This window comes from Tamandua tetradactyla, chromosome 9 (assembly GCF_023851605.1).
Source record: "Tamandua tetradactyla isolate mTamTet1 chromosome 9, mTamTet1.pri, whole genome shotgun sequence".
NCBI lineage: Eukaryota > Metazoa > Chordata > Mammalia > Pilosa > Myrmecophagidae > Tamandua > Tamandua tetradactyla.
The window spans coordinates 84,265,764-84,291,580 of record NC_135335.1 but is presented as its reverse complement, the minus strand read 5'-3'; the positions used below and the strand labels follow the sequence as shown (position 1 = coordinate 84,291,580).

The following is a 25,817-nucleotide window of genomic DNA, read 5'->3' as shown; positions in this document are numbered from 1 at the left end:
ACACAATGTTGACTAACAATAGTGACAGTGGCCATCTTGCTTGTTCCTGATCTTAAGGGGAAAGCTTTCAGTCTTCCCCCATTGGGGATGATATTAGCTGTGGGTTTTTTGTATATTCCCTTTATCATGCTGAGGAAGTTCCTTTCTACTCATATCCTTTGAAATGTTTTCATCAGGAAAAGATGTTGAATTTTGTGAAATGCCTTTTCTGCATCAATAGAGATGATCATATAGCTTTTCTGCTTTGATTTGTTGATATGGTGTATTACATTAATTGATTTTCTTATGTTGATCCATCCTTGTGTACCTGGAATAAATCCCACTTGGTCATAGTATATAATTCTTTTAATGTGCTGCTGGATTCAATTTGCAAGTATTTTGTTCAGGATTTTTGCATCTATATTCATTGGAGAGATTGATTTGTAATTTTCTTTTCTTGTAGTATCTTTGTGTGGCTTTGGTAAGAGGGCAGTGGCTTCATAAAATCAGTTAAGTAGCTTTCCCTCCTCTTCAATTTTTCTTGAAGAGTTTGAGCAGGATTGGTACTAATTCTTTCTTGAATGCTTGGTAGAATTCACATGTGAAGCCCTCTGGTCCTGGACTTTTCTTTTTTGGCAGCTTTTTGATAACTGATTCAATCTCTTCATTTGCGATTTGTTTGTTGAGGTCGTCCATTTCTTCTCGAGTCAATGTCAGTAGTTGTTTCATCTAAGTTGTCTGGTTCATTAGCATGTAGTTGCTCATAGTATCCTTCATTACCTCCTTTTTTTTCTGTGGGGTCAGAGGTTATGTCTCTCCTTCCATTTCTAATTTTATTTATTTGCATCTTTTCTCTTTTTCTTCTTGTCAACCTAGCTAAAGGGCCATCAATTTTATTGATTTTCTCAAAGAACCAACTTCTGGTTTTAAACTGGTTAAAAACTCTGGATTGTTTTTGTGTTCTCATTCTCATTTATTTCTTCTCTAATCTTCATTATTTCTTTCCTGTTCTTTGCTTTGGAGTTAGTTTGCTGTTCTTTCTCTAGTTCTTCCAAGTGAACAGTTAATACCTTGATTTCTTTTTTTCACTGGTAACACCTTTTTAATAGGTCACAGTGACTGTACAGTTCATTATATTTTTCCTGAGTAATTCCTTGATATTTGTTCCTCTTCTTCTTCTTCATTTTTTTTTTTTTTGCATGCGCAGGCACCAGGAATCGAATCTAAGTCTCTGGCATGGCAGGTGAGAACTCTGCCTGCTGAGCCACCATGGCCTGCCCTCTTTCTTCTTTTTTGATATAGGCATTTAAGGCAATAAATTTCCCTCTTAGCATTGCCTTTGCTGCATCCCATAAGTTTTGATATGTGGTATTTTCATTTTCATTTGCCTTGACATATTCACTGATTTCTCTTGAAATTTCTTCCTTGACCCACTGGTTGTTTGAGTATGTTGTTTAGCCTCCATATATTTGTGAATTTTCTGGCCCTCTGTCTGTTATTGATTTCCAACTTCATTCCATTATGATCATCCAAGAAAGTGTTTTGTATGATTTCAATCTTTTTACATTTTTTGAGACTTGTTTTGTGACCCAGCATATGGTTTATCCTTAAGAATGAACCAGGGCGGGCCACGGTGGCTCAGCAGGTAAGAGTGCTTGCCTGCCATGCCCAAGGACCCGGGTTCAATTCCCGGTGCCTGCCCATGTTTAAAAAAAAAAAAAAAAAAGAATGAACCATGAGCACTTGAGAAAAAGGTGTATCCTGCTGTTGTGGGGTGTAATGTTCTGTAAATGTAAAGTCTAGTTCATTTATTGTATTATTCAGGTTCTCTGTTTCTTTATTGGTCCTTTGTTGAGATGTTCTATACATTGATGAAAATGGGGAATTGAAGTCTCCAACTATTATGCTAGAGGTGCTATTTCTCTGTTCAGGGTTGTCAGTATTTGCCTCAGGTATTTTGGGGCATTCTTGCTAGATGCATAAATATTTATGATTGCTATGTCTTTTTTGTTGAATTGTTCCTTTTAATAATATGCAGTGATCTTCTTCATCTCTTTTAATTGTTTTACATGTGAAGTCTAATTTGTCAGATATTAGTATAGCTACTCCTGCTCTTTTCTGATTGTTGTTTGCATGAAATATCTTTTCCCAACCTTTCACTTTCAACCTATGTTTGTCCTTGGGTATAAAATACATCTCCTGTAGACAGCATATTGATGGGCCCTGTTTTTTAATCCATTCTGCCAGTCTATGTCTTCTGATTGGGGAGTTTAATCCATTAACATTTAGTGTTATTAATGTAAGGGCAGTACTTTCTTCTACCATTTTGCCTTTTGGGTTTTGTCATGTGCTGGTTTGAAAGGAAGTATGCCCCCTAAGAAAAGCCATGTTTTGATATAAATCCCATTTCTTAAAGGTAGAATACTCCCTATTCAATATTGTATATTTGAAACTGTAATGAGATCATCTCCCTAGGTGATGTGATTTAGTCAAGCATGGTTGTTTAACTGGATTAGGGGATGACATGTCTCCACCCATTTGAGTGGGTCTTGATTGGTTTATTGGAGTCCTATAAAAGAGGAAATATTTTGGAGATTCAGAGAGATTCAGAGAGAGCAACACTACAAAGCAGAGAGTCCACCAACCAGTGACCTTTGGAGATGAAGAAGGAAGACACCTCCCGGGGAGCTTCATGAAATAAGAAGCCAGGAGAGAAAGCTAGCAGATGATGCCGTGTTCACCATGTGCCCTTCCAGCTGAGAAAGAAGCCCTGACTGTGTTTACCATGTGCCTTCTCACTTGAGAGAGAAAACCTGAACTTCCTCAGCCTTCTTGAACCAAGGTATCTTTCCATAGATGCCTTTGATTGGACATTTCTTTAGACTTGTTTTAATTGGGACATTTTCTCGGCCTTAGAAGTGTAAACTAGCAACTCATTAAATTCCCCTTTTTAAAAGCCATTCTGTTTCTGGTATATTGCATTCCAGCAGCTAGCAAACTGGAACATGTCATATGTAATTTTTCTTCTTTTTACCTTTACTGATAGTCTTCATTTTTGCACTCTTCTTCACACCTCTTTCTCCTTTTTCCTATTTGCCCATAGTGCTCCCTTTAGTATATCTTGCAGAGCCAGTCTCTTGGTCACAAATTCTCAGTGATTGTCTGTCTGAAAATGTTTTAATCTCCCTCTCATTTTTGAAGGACAGTTTTGCTGGATTTAGAATTCTGGTTGACAGTTTGTCACCTGTAGAATCTTAAATATATCATACCATGCATGGCCTTCTCCTCTCCATGGTTTCTACTGAGAAATCCACACATTTCAATAGCCTTACTGGGCACCCCTTTTATGTGATGGATTGCTTTCCTCTTTCTGCTTTCAAAATTCTCTCTTTCTCTTTAACACCTGACAATCTGATTAGTAAGTGTCTTGGAGTATGTTTATTTGGATCTATTCTATTTGGGGTACTCTGCACTTCTTGGATCTGTAATGGTATGTCTTTCATAAAAGATGGGAAGTTCTCAGTGATTATTCCCTCCATAAGTCTTTCTCCTCCTTTCCCCTTCTTTTCTCCTCCTGGGACACCCACAGCATGTATATTCATGTGTTTCATGTTATCACTCAATTCCCTGAGACCCTACTCATATTTTCCCATTCTTTTCTCTGTATTTTCTTTTGTGTGTTGGATTTCAGATGTCCAGTCCTCTACTTCACTCATCTTTTCTTCTGCCTCTTCAAATCTATCATTGTAGGTTCCCATGTTTTATTTTTCATCTCTTCTGTTATGCCTTTCATTCCCATAAGTCCTGTAATTTTTTTTCAAACTTTATATTTCTTCTTTTTTTTCACCCAGTGCCTTCTTTATATCTTCCCTCAACTCGTTGATTTTTAATGAGATTTTCCATGTTTGTTTGAACATACTGAATTCGTTGTTTCAATTCCTGTATTTCATTTGAATTGTTGGTTTGTTCCTTTGGTCCATATCTTCAAATTTCCTAGTATGACTCATTATTTTTTTCTGGCATCTAGGTATTTAATTTCCTTAATTAATTTATTCTGGAGATTGTTTTCACTCTTTTACCCAGGATATTCTTGCTGCATGACTTTGTTCTCTACCTGTTCTTTGGCATTCAGTTCAACTTATTCTAGTATAGGTTCTATTTAAGTGATCAGAATTTTTCAGTTCTTGTCTCTGTTTCTTGTCCTGACTATATGGAGACTTTTTTTTTTTTTGAGGAGGGTCTCGTACTATAATATAGACCCCAGTCAGATTTTCCTGTACTGGACTGGCCCACATCTCAGGAGAGAGTAACCTGCATCAGTTTTCCCTGAGTTTCCCAGCAGTTTGACGGACTTTCCTAGGAAGCCTGTAGACTCTGTGCTTTTCCTGTTCTGCCCATCACGTAGTGCTTGTCTGCCTGCGGCTTCCCACCAGTGTAAAGTGATATGGTGCCTTTAATTTCAGCAGACTCTCCTGCCATGGGAGTAGACAGAGGTGAGGTTGTAGGTTGGCTTTAATTGCTTCAGTCTTCCAGTCCCTGGGGCCTGAATTCCTTGAAGAAGAAATTCTACTTATGCTGGGTTGCACCTTTCTCTTGGGGAAATACACCTTTTAGAGAATTCACTCCTTTCACCTGAGTAGTTGCTTTGTCTCTCAGACAAGCTTAATTCCACCCTTGCCTGGAGCAGTACTGGATCCTGAGGAGATTTCCACTTCTACCTAATGAGCTGTTGAGTAGTAGAAACAAAGCAAAAAAAAAAAAAAAAAAAAATCATTTTCAGAGCCGAACTCTTGCTCCTCAGGTTTAGTTAATCAAGAACTTAATTGGTATGTGGCTCTATGTATCTCCAGGCTCTATGTGTCGCCTTTTCTTGGGGCCCACCCCTTTTGCAATATTCTGTGCTGTCCAACTCAAAAAGCCTGTTTTTTGTTTTGTTTGTTTGTTTGTTTTGTTTTTCCATCAGCCTGGCCCTGTCTCTGCTGGGGCAAAAACTCCTAGTACCTTTAGTGATTATTATGTGCTGGGGGCCTATTTTCAGTAGTCAAAATTTGTCAATTAATTCCACAAGTGGAGCTTGGTTGAGCTAAGCCCTTGCTGCTAGTAAAATCTGTTTCCTTTCCCCTTGGGGAACCAGCCTGCTGTGCCTGTGGGGTAGGGGTGCTGGCTGCCATAGTTTGGGGAACTTAAACAGTTTTGTATGGGGTATCAGCCAGTCCAGCTTGTCCAGACTGGTGTTGCCATGTTCAGTTGCTGATGTAGCCCCAACAGTTTTTCTGTACTGTTCCTGGCTGTTTACTAGCTGCTCTGGAGGACAATCTAAATTCCACACCTCATAGACCACCATCTTGCCCCATGTTCTTTTAATCCTATTTCAGTCTTGTGGGGGCAGACCTACTGTTTAAGGTGGGACCTTTTTGATTCCATGGAGATGTGACCCACCCAATTGTGCGTGAGATCTTTTGGCTAGGTGGTTTCCATGGAGAATTAACTCCACCCACTCAAGCTGAGCCTTAATCCACTTCCTAGAGTCCTTTAATAGGAATCATTCTTGAAAAAGCTCACAGCTGACAGAGATATTTGGAAATGCATAAAGAAAACACCCCCAGGGAAGCTGTTTGTTACCATCGGCTTTTCTTCACCCAGGCTTTTCTCTGGATGCCTTAGTTTGGACATTTTTATGGTCTTAGAAGTGTAAATTTGTGACTTAATAAATCTTTTTTTAAAAGCCAGCCCATTTCTGGTATATTGCATTCTAGCAGCATTAGCAAACTAAAATAGCAACCTTAATTCTTTGCACAATCTTAATCCCCCCTTGCCATGTAACATGTTTCCAGGTTCCAGAAATTAGCACAGAGACATCTTTGGGAGACTGTGATTCTGCCTGCCACAGTGCGTTTAACTTGACATGTGCTTATCTCTTTTCTTGGCTGTCAGGAGCTTCCAGTAGTTGAGTGCATCCTTCTCCCTTTTGGGCCCCTGCACATCCTTTATTTTGTAGTCTAGTACATTCATCATGGTTCTTGAATATGCAATATTTTCTTCCTATCTTGCGTCTTGGTTTATAATAAATGTACAGGAATACCTCTCTTCTTCCCTTCCACTCACTTCTGTATCTTGGGGCTTTGCTAGTCAGTGTAGTCTCCTTCATCTGCTGGAGCCTATGTTGATTGCTCCCGCAACCAGCTCCTATGGTCTATTTATAGCCCACCACAGTTTGGCTTTTGTTATTTGTTTCACAAAAATGCCACACACTCAAATAATGCTTGACAATTCTCTGCCTTTCACAGATGAACAGAAGTGCTACTCTATGGATTCTGATTTTTTTTTTCCAGCTCACTATTTTCCTTGCAGTCTGTTTTTTACCTTTGCTCAAAAAGCACAACTCCCATCTATGCTGGATAGTGTTTCTGCTGCTGTCAGCAGCTATCACTCCATAGCCATTACAAATGGTCGTACTTTGGTATGTTCTGGGGACATTTTCTCCATACAGTGTATCATATATTTATCTTAAGATGGATGGGCTTAATAAAGGCTTTGGAGTCTGTCTTAACCAAGTTCATACAAGGAAAACAAATTGATGACTCTTTTTCAACTAACCTGAAGAATAAGACCCTTCTTTCTCATTCAAAGTGATGATCCATACAATATTCTACTCCTCATGATTCCTACCTGTAGCACATGTATGGAAATGGGCAAATTATCCATAGAATCTTGATATGTGTGCACAAAGATATTTATATATTGAATAGTCATTGCAATCATCCTTTTTGTAGCAGATTACTGGAATCAGACTAAATGTCTATCAGTGAAGAACTGGTTAGAATATACAACACACTATGAATTATCATACAGCAATTAAAAATAATGAAATATGTGTACGCAGACAAAGAACCATTTCCAAAAGCATGGTCCAGAATAGTGTATAAAGTGTGCTTCTATAGGGCAGGCCACAGTGGCTCAGCAGGCAGAGCTCTCATCTGCCATGCTGGAAACCTGGGTTCAATTCCCGGTGCCTGCCCATACGAAAAAAAAAAAAAAAAAAAGAAAAAGTGTGCTTCTATAATTGAAGGTCTTTTAGTTTCTGCTTCTAAAACAAATACCATACAGTGGGTTTGGCTTAAATAAGGAGACTGTTTTGGCTCAGTTTTGAGGCTAGTATAAGTCCAAAATTGGAGTACCAGCAAGGCCATGTTTTTTTCAGGAGTGCGGCATTTGGGGCTGGCTACTGGTGATCCTTTGTCTTTGTCTTTTCTGTCACATGGAAATGTACATGGTGGTATCTTCTTTTTCTTCCAGGCTCCATTATTTCTAGCTTCTGGCTGCTCCCCATGGCTTCTCTCCTTCTGGGTCTGGCTTTATTTACTCATAAGGAAAGGACACTAACCATAGTGGATTAAGGTTCACCCCCATTCGATTTGGGCACAGATCTTCAAAGACCATATTTACAAATAGGTTCACAGGGACTAGGAGCTGGGACCTGAGCATGACTTTTGTGGGTTACATGATTCAATACCCAACCAAAAGGGAAAGTAAAATGCATACTTATGTGTACATATAGACATAGAAGGCTTCTGGTCACCCAAGAAACTTAGTATCTGTTGTTTCTGGGGAGGTGAACTAAAGATGGATGGAGTATAGGAGAAACTTGCTTTGTTTATTTCATTTATCCTACTGCTATAGCCTGATATCGAATCATTGAGATATGAGAGTTTCTTTTCATATACACAATTTGACTCACAAGGCAACTAACTGGTTTGGGTCTGAGTTTCTGTCCAGATGAGATGAAGTCATCACCTCAATGGCACCCTGGGCCCTGTTGAAGTAACTTCTATGCTCAAGGTCCATCCATGCACTTGAAGTTTAAAATAGTAATAATCTTCTAAACCATTTGCATTTTGTCCGTTGATTTCTTTTGTCTTTAATGTAGGGGTCAGTATAGGTTCAATTAAGTAAACACTGAGCACTACAGATGTGTTTAGTTTGAAAGCAAAATTTTCATTGTATGGTATGTAATGGAAAGAGAGGGCTGAAAGAGAGGCAGTAAAGGCATGTTGAGAGTAAAAAGAAATGGCCTTAATAATGGTAAATGGTCCTGTTATGCTGTATTATGATGTCATGGTCACTGCTTAAATAATTTTGCCTATTTCACTGTCATTTTCTATTTTAGTTACAATTTACCTGTATAGAATTCACCCTATTAGAGTGTTTTCAGGAATGAATTGTCTTGTAATGTGATAGGAGAATGTATTTGATTTTTTTTTAACTATATGTATATAGTATTTTTTTTAAGGGGGAGAATGAGAGGGAAAGAGGGAAAGAAATAAAGCAAAATCCAAAGGAAACTTCCAAAGAGTTAAAGACTCCAAATTAATTTTAAAGAAGAGCAATGTGATGCAACCCCCAAAGTAGCTGGTGCTTGGGAGAGTCCTCCAGGTGAACCCAAGAGCTGGGAGAGGGAAATTATGTGAAACACTGTATGAGACAGACACTGCCAACTTCCATCCTCTGAGCAGAAAAGCAGGACATTAAAACCAAGACACTGAATTGCTATTGAACTCATCTTCTGAAGCCATATAGATGTGTTTATGAATGCACCAAAAATCAACAGCAGAGATGCAAAATGAAACAAAAGTTTATTTTCTGCAGTAACTTCTGTAAATTACAAAGACAAAATGCTAGACTACAGCATGTAACTTTTCAATATTTAACCAGAATACTTGTAATAAATACGCATACTGAAACAAGATAAAATGCTATACTTTAAGCATCCTAAAAAAACATCTCAAGTTTTGTACTCTGCAGCATTTCTGTGTGGGGATAGGTGGGAGGTTTGTTTTGTGTTGCCTTAAGTGCTGCAACAAAAAGTTCTTTCACATTTTTCTGGTGCATTTTCAAAACTGTTTATAATTAAACAATTTAAGAAAAGTAACACCAAGCTTTAAAGCCATTTTGCTTTGCTGTTGGTCTTCATCCAATACAGATTAACACATCATTCAATAAAAGGTCCCTCTGAGCCCAGGTGGCCTTGAGCTGTGTGGGCCCTGCCTAAACAGGCATACACTTCTAGATACATACTTTGGAGATTTCTGTATTTGGTTTTATCTCCTTCAATAGGATCAAAGCCATAAGGGAAGCTGCAAGCAAGTTAAAATATTTTTAACCTGAAAGTAAAGTGAACAGAAATATTTTTCCCCAAGACCTTTGCTATTCATTGTAATGATATCAGGATTTTTAGTTTCAAAGGTACAAAACTAATTGGTACTAACATTCCTTCAGAGATAATCTATGGGCACTGGGAGCGCTGGGGCATTCAAAAATATTCAACGGGTAACAAGAGGATTTATTATACTGAGATATGTACTACAGCTCCAAGGAAACAATGGCAGAAAGTCCAATGGGTATTGGCAGCTACTCATCTTGAGCTTGGAATTATAACTACCTTTTGCTATAGCTGAAAACTTGGAGGAAAAGTTATATTTTTAAAAAGGCTTAAGCATGGTTACCTAAAAAATATTTCATTAATATAGTCTAATGTAGATTTTACTTATTTAGGGGTTCAGATATGAAAAAAATCTTGAAGAGCCAATAAAAATATTATAGAGAAAAAACACTTTTTAAAAATTGAGGTTAAGAACTATGAGGCATTTCTTTTGGCTGTAAACAAAGAGTTTACTGTAATCCCTTGTGAAACGCAAGTGTTTGGATTTCCTGAGCTTCAGGGATTAACAGCAGGAGGCAAGTTTGCATAGAAAATTTGCAGTATGTCAACAATTCACTTCCAAAGAAAAACTTTTAAGGATAATTTGCTTTTGTTTTTAGACGTCATATTTTAGTTAATAGTGTTCATCAAACTGTGAGATTGAGGAGCAAGGAGATCAGATATATAAGGTAGGTCAGAAAAAGGATGGAATTAGAGTTTTTAAATCCACAGGATATCACGATTAAGGACATTAAGCACACACCTCATTACTAGTGCCAGACTAATTTGGTTAGAAATTAAATCATGTTTTGGGATTGGAAGCCAAAAATAAAACAAGCTCTCCTGTGAGGAAGGGCACAGTCACAAATGTAAGAACTATAGCAGTATTCACTGCATGGAAGCCTCAGCACCAACCTGAAAAGGGAAGACCCTTAGCTAACTGGGTACTGAGGAAGGAACCCACCTGCCAACATCAGCACCCAGGCCTCTGGGCATGGCTGATCCTGGCTCTGGAATCTGAAGGGATGGGTGACCTCTGCTGGTTTGAAGTCTTTAAGCAGTTCGGAGGAGGGCAGTGTTTTCCTGGGACCAATCCTCGGAAGCCTTTGGAAAGGGAAGAAGTGATGCTTGGTCACAGTGCATACCATGAATGAGAACAATGGCAATGGTTGCCAATGACTAACTTCAAATCTAACTCCAAATGGACAATAACGGGGCAGAGTCCTGCCAAAGAATCCACTTTACTTCTTCTGGGATTGGTTTTTACACATGGTAAGAATTTGCTTCAGTACTTTCTGGACATCTTCATCCATCTGACCCTAGGAAATTCAAACAAAAGACACTCATTAGAACCTAAGTTAAGTCAAGTCACAGCCTTCCTCTAGGAGCTATTGGCTTTGTCCTACCTCAATCTTTGATATGAATGTTAACCAAAACAATTCCCACATTTCTCTGGGGAACAAAATCAAAGAGAGTGTCCCATTCTTGTCCCTCTGGGGGATGATGAGGCTGGGTCAACCAAAGACCTCAGCAAAGGGTTTTTATGTTCTGGTTGCAAATGCAAGCCCAGCTACCCAAAATGTCAAGTCACTGGGGTTAGGCAGTGCAGATGGCTCCAAGAATATAAGCATGCCTGGAAAAGGAAACCCTAGGTCCTCTGCTGGGGGCCAACAGCTGCATCCTCCTCCGTGTTCTCAACAAATGATGAAGCTACTCCCAATAAAAAGGGCATGAGGCTCCTGACACAAAATCCAAAGTAAAGCAAAAGGCATTTTAAAGCATTCTAATAAAAAGGATTCTCTTCTTCCTTGTTCTTTTTACTCATTTAATGATGGCAGTTTGAGTAATATCTGCTGCTGTGTTTCCTTAGGATATCCAGATACTTTGTAGGGTTACTACCATACCTGGACAGCATATAGAAGATGCATTCTGTAAACTGATATGACCTCCTGGTGTTGTTTCTTGCATTCCTAGAAAAAGACCATTTTATTGTTTAGCTTAGGAGAACTTTGAACAACAACCAAAAACTACCCAAATGATCCCCGCCTGTATACATTGGTGTAAGAAGCCTTCAAAAAATTTTTCTGGGCTTACTAGGTTGTGTATTTCTGAACACTTATGAGGATGCATAGGATAAAAAATCTGCTTACTTCATATCTTAGTATGTCAACTCTAGAAAAGGCACATCCATATAAAAATAGTTATTATAATCTCAAATGTGTTTAAAATACATACAAATAAATATGCAATATACAGATATACTCAGAGTATAAAATAAGGAAATACATCAGATTATTTTGTTTTTCAGTTTTTTGCATTATTTAACTTTTCTACATTGACCTCCTAATTTAATAATTAAAAAAAAAACAACTATTCTTTTTAAGGGAGTTATTGATCATCTACTATATAGCCAGTATTATACAACCCCAGGGAGCTCAATTATTTAGGTACCTGTATACCAAGGGGGAGAACAGGGTGGTGGCACTAATCTCAAGTGGATCCTCTATATGACTGCTAACTCTTTGATTCCTCCTTATTAAACAATTCCTCCAATTCCTTTCAGTGACTATTTCAAGGATCTTAATTTGGCTCTGAACGCTTCACATTCTAAGAAGCAGCCTTTTTCTCTTACTTCATTATGAAAATTGAGAAAATTATTGTGTGTGGATTATTTTAAAAATCTACAAAAGTATATCAAAACCCATTCTTTCCTCCTTCAGTGTCAGAGTATAAGGTGCCCTTCTTCCTATTAAAGGGTAACCTTTGAAACTTAGTCCTTTGAAGTTCATACACTAGGTACCTTTTCTGTGTTGTTCTTCCCTACCCTTTGATTACCCCTACTCAATTATTTATAACTTTATGTTCCAGTTCACTGTCTTCCTTTCCATCATTTGGGTGACTTCAGTATCTGTATGGATGATCCACCTGACACTCTGGCCTCTTACTTCCTTGTTCTCCTCATCTCCATTGATCTGATGCTCCTCCTCATTCCAGCCACTCACTCTCACGGTCATAGCCTTGACTTTGTCATTACTGCTTAGGAAGTTTCAATGGAAAACCTTCCACCCTCTAAAACACTGTCCCCTATCTTTCCAGCTTACCTACTCAAGCTGCCACTCTCCACCCTACCTGTGATTCTTCAGTCTGCTAAGATGTCCATCCTTGTATGACCTCTAGCAGTAAACTGACAGCATCCATATTCTCCTCTATCATTTCACTGAAGCTATTCTAACTAACATTACCAAGGACCATCTAAGTGTCACAACTGCAGTCCTTGCTGCCTCCTCCTCATTTCTTCAAGTCTCAGGATAAGTATTATTCACCCAGATTGGACAGGCATGTTTCTTCTATCTGTAATCAGTATACTAGGGCATCCCTTTATCAATGGACACTTACCATATTGACTATAATTTCTGTGAGAGCAAGGACTGTATCTTATTTGTTTTTATATCATCTTTTACAATAAGAACTCAAGAAATACAAGTAGAATATTTTAAGAATTATTGTATAAATCATTAGGAGCTTCTCTACAAGTCTGTAATAACCATTTTATTAGGAGAAGAATGACCTGTGGAACAGAGTAGGGAGCTCTTTTCTTCCCTTTTTTACTCCTTCACTGTTAAAGCTGTTATGATCAAAGAACTAGTATTGTACTTTGTGACCAGCCAGAGCAAGAACGGCAGACACCTGAATTCTCCACTGCCAAATCTGTCTTGAAGAAATCCTAAAATCAAGGTCCTGTTTGTGGATGGAAGCTAGAGATACTCTGGGATAAATTAACCCTTGATTTCATGTAGAAAATCAACTCAGACCTTAACAGATACAGTGGTAGGCTAATGCCAGGCCCCAACCCCCACTCCCACCCCCAAAGATATCCATGTCCTAATTCCTGTAATCTGTGACTGTTACTTTATATGGAAAAAGAGACTTGGTTCAGTTAAGGGTCCTGAGATGGGGAGAGAGATTATCTAGATTATCCCAGGGGCCTAAATGTAATCACAAACAAGTCTTGATAAGAGAGAGGCAAGAGGGTCAAAGATGGAAGGGGATAGAAGACAGAGCAGAGGTTGAAGTGACGTGCTTTGAAGGTGGGGGATGAGGCATGATACAAGGAATGTGGGCAGACTTTAAACACTGGAAAAGTCAAGGAAGTGGATTTTCCCCCTAGAGTCTCCAGAATGAACTCCAGGCTGCAAACATCTTGATTTTAGCTTAGTGAGATTGATTTTCGGCTGCTGACCTCTAGAACTGTAATTCAGTAAATTAATGTTGTTTTAAAGTCATCAAGGTGGTGGATATTTGTTACAATAGCCATAGGAAATAATGCAGACATGGAAGGAGTTTCTTGAGTTAAAAAGGAATCCGAGGGTGGGGGGGTGCAAGGGTAGTAGTTCACTGGTAGAATTCTCTCCTGCCATGCGGGAGACCCGGGTTTGATTCCTGGCCCATGCACTTCCCAAACAAACAAACAAACAAACAAGCAAACAAAACAAAATAAATAAAAATTCAGCAAATGATGCTGCAATAAGGGGATACTCACATGGAAAAAGAATGAAATGTGACCCCTGCCGTATAGCATACCAAAGAAAAAAGAGAATCCATGGAGCAGCTTCAGATACATAGATAGGCAAGTACCAGAGATTCCTGAGCCCTAATAAAGAAAAGCCTTTGAATAATAAATAATAAAGAAAAGGGACCATTGTCACAGAAAAATGGAGAATGGGTGGAAAGTTAGTGGATGAGTGAAAACTGGCCTTCTCTCCCATCCTGTCGCTTCCTCCCTTCCCAGTTATCCATCTCTTTGCATCTCACTGCAGATAATGACGAGGAATTCCATCACTTGTTTCCTGTTTTGCCCTCACCTCATCTTCAGTCAATTACCCACAGAAGTTCAAAAGTCCTTTGGTAATACACCATATCAACAAATCAAAGCAGAAAAACCACATGATCCTCTCGATTGATGCAGAAAAGACATTTGACAAAATTCAACACTTCAAAGGATAGGAATAGAAGGGAACTTCCTCAACATGATGAAGGTATTATATGAAAACCCATTGCTAACATCATCCTCAATGGGGAAAAACTGAAAACTTTCCCCCTAAGATCAGGAACAAGACAAGGATGTCCACTATCACCATTGTTATTCAACATTGTGACAGAAGTTCTAACCAGAGTAATTAGACAAGAAAAAGGAATACAAGGCATCAAAATTGGAAAGGAAGAAGTAAAACTCACCATTTGCAGATGATATGATATTGTATGATGAAAACCCCAAAAAATCCACAGCAAAACTACTAGAGCTAATAAATGAGTACAGCAAAGGGGCAGGTTACAAGGGCAACACTCAAAAATCTATAGTGTTTCTATACACAAGTAATGAGCAATCTGAGGGGGAAATCAAGAAAAAAAATTCCATTTACAATTACAGCCAAAAGAATAAAATATTTAGGAATAAATTTAACTAAGGATACAAAAGACCTATACAAAGAAAACTACATAAAGAAATCACAGAAGACCTAAATAAATGGAAGGGCATACTGTGTTCATGGATTAGAAGACTAAATATGGTTAAGATGTCAATTCTACCGAAAATGATTCATAGAGTCAATGCAATACAGATTAAAATCCCAAAAACTTACTTTTCAGTAATAGAAAAACCAGTAACCAAATTTATCTGGACGGGCAGGGTACCCTGAGTAGCTAAAAATATCCTGAGAAAGAAAAATGAAGTCGAAGATCTCATAGGACCTGACTTTAAGGCATATTACGAAGCCACAGTGATCAAAACAGCATGGTACTAGCATAAAGATAGATATACTGACCCATGGAATTGAATAGAGTGTTCAGATATAAACCCTCTCATCTATGGGCAATTGATCTGTGATAAGGCAGTCAAGCCAACTCACCTGAGACAGAACAGTCTCTTCAATAAATGATGCCTGCAGAACTGGATAGCCACATGCAAAAGAATGAAAGAGGATCCTTATCTCACACCCTATACAAAAATTAACTCAAAATGGATCAAAGACCTAAACATTAGATCTAAGACCAGAAAACTTTTAGAAGAAAATGTAGGGAAATATCTTATAAATCTTATAATAGGAGGCAGTTTCCTAGATCTTACACCGAAAGCATGAGCAATGAAGAAATAAATAAATAAATGGGAACTCTTCAAAATTAAACACTTTTGTGCATCAAAGAACTTTGTCAAGAAAGTAAAAAGACAGCCTAAACAATGGGAGACAATATTTGGAAACGATATATCAGATAAGGGTCTAGTATCCAGAATATATGAAGAGATTGTTCAATTTAACAATAAAACAACAAACAATCCAATTAAAAAATGGGCAAAAGACATGAACAGACACTTCTCAGAAGAGGAAATACAAATGGCCAAAAGGCACATGAAAACATACTCAACCTTCCTGGCTATTAAGGAAATGCAAATCAAAACCACAACATATCATCTCACACCCACCAGAGTGGCCATTATCAATAAAACAGAAAACAAGTGCGGGAGAGGATGTGGAGAAAGAGGCACATTTATCCACTGCTGATGGGAATGTCAAATGGTACAATCACTATGGAAGGCAGTTTGGCAGTTCCTCAGGAAGCTAAGTATAGAATTGCCATATGATCCAGCAATACCATTGCTAGATATCTATTCAAAGGACATAAGGCCAAAGATGCAAATGGACATTGGCACACTAATGCTTATAGCAGCATTATTTACAATTGCCAAGAGATAGGAACAGCCCAAATGTCCATCAACAGATGAGTGGTTAAAACAAGCTGTGGTATATACATAAAATGTAATATTACACAGCTGTAAGACAGAATAAAGTCATGAAGCATGTAACAACATGGATGGACCTTGAGAACATTATGCTGAATGAGATTAGCCAGAAACAAAAGGACAAATACTGTATGGTCTCACTGATATGAACTAACATTAATGAATGAACTTGGAGAATTTCAGTTAAGAACAGAGGCCATCAGGAGATAGAAATAGGGTAGATATTGGGTTATTGGAGTTGAAGGGATACAGATTGTGCAAATGGACTGATTGTAAAAATTCAGAAATGGATAGCACAATACTACCTAATTGTAGCACAATAATGTTAGTACACTGAATGAAGTTGAATGTGAGAATGACAGTGGGTGGAGGGCTGGGGGCACAAATGAAACCAGAAGGAAAGACAGACAATCAAGACTGAGATGATATAATCTAGGAATGCCTAGAATGGACAATGATAGTGACTAAATGTACAAATTAGAAAATGTTTTTGCATGAAGAAGAACAAAAGAATGTCAACATTGCAGGGTGTTGAAAATAGACTGTTATTCGTATTTTAAAACTTTAACTCATATGTGAGATTAAAGCAAAAAAATGGTTATTTGGTACAAAATTTATATTTTGCCTAGTGCATTTCCTAATATAGCTTATATGGACAGCTTAATTGAACATCATTAAGTACACGGAACCTTGAATAGGACATGAGATTTTGTAGTTTGTACAGGGTGATGCCCCAATAAATCCAAGAGTGATTTGAACAGTGAATAAAAAAGTATTTTCAAAGTTCCCTTGGGGGAAGGGCGAGAAATGGGGAAAATTCAATTTCTCCATTTGGAGAATCCCTGATATTCTCGCAAGCAGTGGGGACAACCAAATCAACAGATTGAGCCTTCAATCTTGGGTTTTGTTCATATGAAGCATCCCCGCAAAAGATAAGCTAAGCCTACTTAAAATTAGGCCTAAGAGCCACCCCCAGAGAACCTCTTTTATTGCTCAGATGTGGCCTAGCTCTCTCTCAGCCAACATGGCAAGCAAATTCACCACCCTCACTCTCTCTACATGGGACATGACTCTCAGGGGTGTAAATCTCCCTGGCAACGTGGGACAGAAATCTTAGAATAAGTTGGTACTCAGCATCAAGGGATTGAGAAAACCTTCTCAACCGAAAGGGGGAAGAGAGAAATGAGACAAAATAAACTGTCAGTGGTTGAGAGATTTCAAACAGAGTAGAGAGGTTATTCTGGAGGTTATGCTTATGCATTTTATAGACATTCCCTTTTTCGTTTAAGGTGTATTAGAGAGGCTAGTGGGAAGTACCTGAAACTAGAGCTGTATCCCAGTAGCCATGTTTCTTGAAGATAAATGTATAATATAGCTTTTGCATTGTGACTATGTGATTGTGAAAACCTTGTACCTGATGTTCCTTTTATCTACGATACTGACAGATGAGTAAAAACTGTGGATTAAAAATAAATAAATAATAGGGGGAAAAATGTTTAAAAAAAAAAAAAGCCCTTTGGTCTGGGAATTTGTTCCTTCACTGTAATCTGTCCTATCAGCTGAATTGGTAGGTAATTTAACAACCCCTCCCCAAATCAGGCAGCAGACACAAGCCTCACTCACAGTCAGCTGGTTCTGTAGCTGTTTGACCTGCTGCTGCAGTGCTTCCAGCTGCTGACTCTGCCTCTTGGATGAGCTTGTTGAGTAAGAGAGCTGTGAGAGGCTATTCAGGGCTTCCTTCAATTTGGTGACTTCCTTTGACATTTCATTTATCTAGTGAGAAAGGAAAACAAGATCAATAGCCAAGAACATATCTGCAGAAGCAACATTTCAGCTATATCTAAGCCTCAAACCGAGTCATCTCTTTTGGCCTCTGGGACTCTAGGATTGACTGATTTTTTTTTTTTAAACAAAAGCCCATAAAATGAAATAGATGACAGAATCAAGCAAACCAACAAAACCCTCTGAGCCCATTATAAGGCCCTAAATTACATATTTTGTTCTAGTACATGGAGGAAACAGAAGTTGTGACACTTTCTTTCTTTTATCCCTTAAAAGCGTACTGTTGAGAAAGCAAATCGATGGGAAACAGGACTTCAGGCATCTTTTATTTGATTGGAGACAATCAAATACCTTGCCCAATATTGCTGACATTAACGATCTAGGAACCCTGGTATCTCTAGACATCTTGCTTTAAAGTAACCCCTCCTCCACCTCCTAAAGGCTCTTGACACTCTTTTGAAACACTTATTACAAAGGATAAAAGACACCTGGACCTCCAATGAATAGAACATCTGACATGGGGGACTAGGAATATGCACAGCAAATTCAGGTGCAGAACCATCCTGAACTCCCCCCTTTTCCTTTCCTCTTTCTGTGCTACATCCAGCACTGTCTCTAACTGCCTGCTACCCGTACTCCTCCCTGTACTTCCTCCGTGTCTTTGAAAATGAGGCAGGGAGGGGAGTAATTATACTGAATTGGAGGAAAAGGTCATGGAGTTTAGGAAAACAGAATTAAGTCTAAGAGTATTTGGGTTTCCATATAATGGAAGAATCTGCTCTGGATTCAAAAAAAGAATTAAAGCCAGAGATGGGCCACATATTTTTCAGGTTTTGAGTTTACTCTGATCCCTGGCAATGGCAGAGCCTCTGTGAAATGATCTTCTAAATATATATGTGATATATGAACATATATGCGATATATGTGAAAATGCTTTGGTATAAAGGGAAGTAGGAAAAGCCCAGTGTTTTGTTTTGTTTTGTTTTAAACCAGTATCCAACACACTTTTATTAACACAGCATTAGAGACTAGATATACTTACGTGTGGCGTCTCTGAGCTTCCATAACAGTTTGGTGCAAAGAAATGCTACAAATGCTAAATATAGCAAAGGTTGAAAGGCCTGGGGCTTACTAGCTAGAAACCCAATAGAAATAAAATTTCACCAACCTTCTTATCTTTATCCTCCTCCAGTTTTGCAGAGCTCTCAGAATATCTCTTCATTTCTGCTAGTTCTTCCTGAGCTTGCTGGAATTTTTGCATAAGTTCATTTACTTCTTGCTCTTTGGATTTCAAGAGAGTCTGAATATTTTCTTTTTCCCTTTTTATTTGTGAGACCTCACTTCTAATCTGGGCAACCTCTGAATGGGCCTTCTCTTTCTCTTTTACCGAATCCTTTAATTTTGATGCCAACACACTCACTTCACTCTCTAGAGAAAACTGGAGCTTTTCATAGGAAGACTTGGGTACCATAGCATCAGTCACGGCAGCTTTCTCTTCTAAGAGTTGTTTCTCCAGCTTGGCCACTTCTCCTTCCTTGCTTGCAAGGAGCTCTTTAAGATTGCTTACTTTTTCCTCCATCTCTTTTGCAGTAGTACGCAGCGAGGTTATGACTTGCAGATGCTCTGTAATGGAGACGGAGTTCTCTTTCTGTGCATCGACCAGTTGTTTGAGTTGGGTCAACTCATTTAACACTTTTGAATATTGAGACTTCATTTCACCCAGTGCCTCTTCTGCCTTGGCTCTGGATATGTTTGTCACATGCATGAGTTTCTCATGCTCCACTTTATGGATGTATTCGGCCGTTACATCCTCTAGAGATTTCCTCTTCCTATAATCTTCCAACTCGGCCTGGGCTTCTTTGTATAGCTGAGACAGCTCGCTTACCTGTTTATTGAGTTCATCTATCATCCTGTTCATGGCCTCTTTCATGTCCCCAGCTTCATCGCTGGCTTCTTGTGTCATCTGACTTTTTAATGTGTCTTTTAATTTCATGACTTCTTCTTGGGCTTCTTGGTATTTCTCAAACAAAAATGCTTTCTCCTTATTCATATTCTCAATAACCGAACAATATGAACTTTTCATTTCCTCATACTCCTCCACAGGTGGACTAATCGCCATACTTCTTTCCCTCTCTTCAAGTTTTTCCTCTAACTCTTTCACTTTCTCTTTATTTCTTTCACTTTCTTCTAATGCATTCTGGAGATCCTGCTTTAGCACATGTATTTCCTCTTCAGTTATCCTCAGCTCACGGAGATGGGAGTGATGAACCATGCTCTCAGGTGAGACGAGACCCAGTTTCATCTGCTTCTGCACACTAAGAACCTCTTTCATGGCCTCCTCGTACTTGCTCTGTGTATCTTTAAGTTTCTGGCTGAGGTCGGAGCCATTTTCTGAAATTCCTGCATTGTTTAAGCATACCAGTTCTGGTCCTCTGGACTGGAATTCAGCCTGTAGCTGTTTCCTTTCTGCTTCAGAGCTCTCCAATCTCTTCTGCAGGTCTTGCAAAATCTCTTGTAGTTGCTGAATTCTGACATCACTGTCGATGGTGGATTTACCCAAGGAATATGTTAACAAAGATGGAGATGATTTGGCATCTGGGCTCGGTTTGCCCAGGGACGGGGCCAAGTCAGTTTGGGTGGAATGGTAAGAGTCAAAACTCAGGTCTGCTTCTGCTTCCTTGGGAGTTTTGGCCTGGAGGAAAAATAAAACAAGAATTAAATAGCTCCCACAGTATGGTTAGGTAAGCAGGCAATTAGAATGGGAGGAGCAAATCTGAAACCTAGATATGGAGTGTAGCACAAGCACTTTGCAGGTGTACTTCTTGTCTCATGAAAATATTATGGTCTGGGACAGGAGAGTCAGACTAATGACATCAGCAGGTTCTGTACTTCTATTAGGACAGATTATTTATGCCACTTTAAAAACCCTGAAGTTGTTTTTGGCTATAAAACCTGCACATCAGGGGAAAACTTCAAGTATTTTTCCTTTGTTTCTTACATTGTTCTAGTTGTGAAGATGGGCAGTGAGCTTAGTACAATTACACACTATCAAGTTCTCAAATCTGCTAAATGATCAACCTTACTAAATGAATGACTAACATATATAATATATAGTTTCCAATTTGGCAATTTTCAGAATAGGCTTAATAAATAACACTCTCAAGAGACTAATGTTGATGTTTAAAACAAAATATATGTGTTGACAACTGAAAATCCCAAAGCTAGATATTATAGAATAGTTTGTGGTAGCAATTTATTTACCTACCTGTAATTTATCTTGTAATTCCTTATTGTGCAAAGTAAGAGTTGCAACTTTTGCTTGCAATAGGACAAGAAGATCTTGGTCAGCTTCAGAACTGACATCCAATAAGCTATCAGCACCTTGGAATAAAAAAAGCAATATAAAAAAATTAAACTTATTTCTCTAACATCTAAAAAACTTAACCTTCTACCCTGATTCGGTTCTTCCTAGTCCTGTTTATGCTACCTCTCACTGGCTAATGATGAATAGTAAATTTCAGAGACTGGGATTTCCTTACTGGGTAAGACTAGATCTATGGATACATATTAAGTTGATTCTGAAAACTAGTGGAATTGGTCATACATTTTCCATTCATTTGATTAAGTGCTGGTTGATTTTGGTTCCTCCCCATGTCTAGTACGTCTCATTTTGTTAGCTTTTTTTTAGAAATATCTCTGGCACCTGCTGCATTTCTTCTCCTTATCAGCATTATTCTAGTTCAGATTTTATCACTGTATTTGGAAACTGCAAATGGTTTCCTGACAAAGCTTGCCTTTCTCCTTTCCCTAGTAAAATGTAGCCCGCACAACACTGTCAGACTAATATTCCTAAAACATGCTTAGACTGGGTCTCTCCATTACTTCAGGTGCTTTAATTGTTCTCCTGCCAAAAATCATCTCCAAATTCCTTTATCAGGCTGTTTTAGTTGGTTGGCTTTTAGAAAGGGAATTTATTAAGTTACAAGTTTGTAGTTCTAAGGCCATAAAAATGTCCAAACTAAGGTATCCAGAGACAGATATGTTGCCTTAAGAAAGGCCGATGGCATCCAGAGTACCTCTGTCAGATGGGAAGGCACATGGCTGGCATCTGAGGTCCTTGCTCCCAGTTTGTTGCTTTGTGCTTCTGATTCCAGTGGTTTCTTCTCTAAGCATCTGTCCACCCTCACTTAGCTGCTCTGGGACAAAACTCTGGGTTTCTTATCTTAGCTTAGCATCTCCCGGGGCCAAAGATTTCTTTTCTCCTGCCTTCCACTCCTCCGAATGTCTGCATCTCTGAAGCAACTGTGTTTTCTTCAGAAGTTGCCCCTTTTAAAGGACTCCAATAACCTAATCAAGACCCATCTTGGAGTCAAGTCTCCATCTAATAAAAAAGTCACACCCATAACTGGGCGTGTCATATCTCCATGGAAGTAATCTGATTAAAAGGCCACACCCACAAGTGAATGGCTCAATCTCCGTTGAAACAATCTAACCAAAGGTTCCACCCTAAAAAATGGATCTGGCCCACAAAATTGGATCAGGATTGAAAGAAAATGGCTTTTCTGGGGTACATAAGTTTCAAATCAGAACACAGGCTTAAGGCCTCTAGGATCTCTGGACTTGAGCCACCTTTTCAAAAACGTTATGACTCATTGCCTTTCTCTAGAGATTTCCATTTTTCTCAAATTCATGGTTTCCATCATACCCTCTATATGCTTAATGCAGAACTGAATCTTATACTCCTTATTCACAGGATTAGCTGTCTAGCATCTACCTGCCTAGATAAGTCATATGCATCCTTCAAGACCCATGTCAAACTTTTTCCACCTCCTAAGACATTTGCTTACCACCCCAACTTGAAATGATTCTCTTCTCTGAATTCCACAGCTTAACAACAACTTTTTGACATACAACTGATTATCGTGCTGAAATAACATCTAAAGTAATCTACTCAAAATGTTCATTGCAGCGAGCAAAGGAACTTATTCCAGAATGTAATACAATGTACTGCTTTCTTCAACCAGAATGTCTTCCTATGAGAAAAATGTCAGCTGAACAAAACCTTGCTTAGTGACATAATTGGATAACTTTCTGGTGCAAATTCCTTATTTATTACAGAGGCTAACAGAATGGTAACAGTTCTACAGACCACACTCTGAATAGCTCTGATCTAAATTTTTTACTTATATGTGTTTTGTTTTCTCACAGTCATTTAATGCAAAGATGAAAACTTCGATTGTAATTTGGAAGGATGAGAAATGACATTTCTTCATAGGAAATCTTGCTTATGCTAAGGTGCTCTTCTGATGTCTCATGCCTAAGGTACCGTGTTTTGAATCCCCATGACAAGGAGTTCGGCAAGTTTGGAAGAAACCAGGGTATCGGGAGCATGACTGCAATTCTAAACAATAGAAAGTACTTCTAAAATACAATGCATTGTTTAAAATGTGTCCAATGTAACACTTGTTGAGTTATATTAACATTGATCACTGCCAATAATTAGAAAGTTTAGTTTTCTAAATCACATCTAAGATTTTCCAAATGCTGACCCACAGGAAAACAGTGATATGTATTTTAGCTTAGTTCTGAAGTACTATATTATATTCTTAAGAGGTTAAATTCTTAGGATGGACTCTTAAGGGATACAATGCATTAAACTCTGTCTTGGTGAAGTCAAAATAACTGGGTGTGCACTTTGTCTCTGCATTTGTCCTTATAAAAGGCTGCCATGATGGTACTCATCTCACTGTCCTTTCAGGTTAAAACTTTGTTGCTCATTGCAAAGAGTGCAAGTGAGCTGACAGTCTCAACTGTCACCTACTTCATATCCATGTCAGCATTTGAGCCAACACCACCCCCTTCCTAAGCAATCATCTGCTAACCCCTGAGCATGGCAAAGCATTAGGGCCTGGCCATTTCTGTCTAATGCAAAACTCCTCCAACGGGCAACCTCTTGTCCAGAGCTCCTGTTGTGCTAGCCAAGCATTTGTCAGATGCACACTGCAATCCAAAGCTGTCTCTGACCAACCCCCAAAGAAACCTGTGGCACTTCTGAATCTACCTTAGCCTCTGCTTCCTAGAGGACCCAACTGATTAATACCAGGAGTGGTCCGAAAAGCAGGTGGTAAGATGGTTTTCCAGACTAGATCACTCTCCGCTGAGCTGGCAAGGAGGACCCTATCCCAGTGGTATGTGGGGCCTGGACAGTCCCTGGCTTTAAGTGACACCCCAGTAGCTAAAATTTTCACTGGTTTCTTGGGAGAATGTACTGGTGGAGGGCAATGACTTGGCTAGTCGGGATGATTAATATAGTAAAAAATGAGGGCAGTGTATACAAGGGCTAGGGGACTGGTTGGGTGAGACTAAATTGCACTGATTCCTTGCAGAAAGATTATGAAAAGCTGAGGGGACTTAATATACAATTGAAAACAAAGCATTAAGACCAGAAGGCCACTCTGATAGCTTATAATCTCTTATTCTTTTATAATGGGCAAGCCAAAAAAAAAAAATGTAGCCCAAATTTAAGATTTAATAGATTTAACAGAATTGCCTGAGCTGCAAAGATGACTAAATGCTCAACTGAGGCAAGGCTCTTGAATAAGATCAGGGCCATGGTTGAGAAAATCTGGGCCCCTGACACATAAAGTGGGGATATTTGGATGGGTACCTCTGAAGATTTTGGCTTCCCTGACTTCTATGAATCCTAGAGTCCAAAGAGGTGGCCGACCATTTCCTATTAGGAGCTCACACTTCCCCTCTTCACTCATTCGGGAAGACACTGCAGAGGCCTCTCCCAAGCACGACCACAGGGGCCACCTTGGATCTGCTCTACCTTCTCTCGTGGCTGCCAAACCAATAACAAGGCACTGAAAAAACAGCCAGGGATCAACTGGGCCTGATGAGGGAGGGAAGGACTGCAAGATTAGAGTGTGTGCTGCTGGGTTGGATTTTGAGGGTATTTGATCCAGGGGGCTGGAGCATAAGGCCAGATAAGAGTTATTAACTTTAACACTCATCCTGGATGAGGACCCCAAGAGATGGTGCAAATTTACTTCTAGGGTGGTTTCTAGAAGAGAAAGTAATGGCTCACAGTGAGAATGGTGGTTTGGAGTTATACATCACCTAGAAAAACATGTTCTTAAACTTAATCCATTCCTGTCGGCATGTAAATAGGACCTTTTTTTGAGGTTACTTCAAGTAACGTGTGACCCACCTAAATCAGGATGGGTTTTAATCATGTACTAGAGTCCTTTATAAAAGAATGAAATTCAGACAGGAGAGAGAAAGTCACAGGGAGCAGGCAGAAGCTGAAATTCAACAGAACCTGGAAGAGAATGAAGAGGCCAGTAGAGGCATTGTTACGTGACAGAGGAGCCCAGGACTAAGGACCAAAGATCGCTGGTAGCAGTCCCAGAATGCCAGTCTTCAGGAAAACAGCATTGCTTTAATGATGCCTTGATTTGGACTTTTTTTGTGTGTGTGTGTGAGCAGGCACCAGGAATTGAACCCAGGTCTCCAGCATGGCAGGCGAGAACTCTGCCACTGAGTCACCATCGCCTGCCTGTTTTGGACTTTCTTTAGCCTTAAAACTGTGAGCTAATGAATTACCATTTCTTAAGCCAACTCACTAAATGGTATTTAGTCAAAGAAATTAAACCAGATTTTGGTACCAGGTAGGTGTTGCTACTGCAAATACCAAAAAAAATGTGGAATGGTTTTGGAATTGGGTAATGAGTAGAGGCTGTGTGGTGCTTGACAGAAAAGGTTTAAATTTCTTTGAAGAGACTGTAGACAGAAATAAGAATGCTAAAGTTATTTCTGAGGCCTTAGGAAAAAATTACAAATGTTATTGGAAACTGGAGGAAAAGCTTTCATTGTTTGAAGTGGTAGAGAACTTGGCAAAATTCAGTTCTTAAGTTGGATGGAAGACAGAAGTTGAAAGCAATGAGCTTAGACATTTAGTTAAGGAGATTTCCAAGCTAACTGTGGAAAGTGCAGCCTGGTTTTCCCTTGCAGCTTCTAGTGAAATGAGAGAGGAAAGGGGTAAATTGAGAACTGAAT

General features: G+C 39.0%; 1 protein-coding gene across 6 annotated transcripts in view; it reads right to left on the bottom strand.

The window, feature by feature from the left end:
- Nucleotides 1–8,593: 8,593 nt before the first annotated feature.
- The window catches only part of RAI14 (retinoic acid induced 14), a 174,524-nt gene continuing 157,300 nt past the window's right edge, over nt 8,594–25,817 (bottom strand). For all 6 annotated transcript variants that reach the window (XM_077116933.1, XM_077116934.1, XM_077116931.1 and 3 more), the window contains 5 exons: nt 21,022–21,137; nt 18,925–20,448; nt 17,598–17,747; nt 11,083–11,148; nt 8,594–10,497 (listed from right to left, as the gene is read on the bottom strand). In XM_077116933.1, coding sequence (XP_076973048.1) covers nt 10,420–10,497; nt 11,083–11,148; nt 17,598–17,747; nt 18,925–20,448; nt 21,022–21,137 — 1,934 coding nt within the window. In that variant the 3' untranslated portion in view covers nt 8,594–10,419. The remainder of the gene's footprint in view (nt 10,498–11,082; nt 11,149–17,597; nt 17,748–18,924; nt 20,449–21,021; nt 21,138–25,817) is intronic.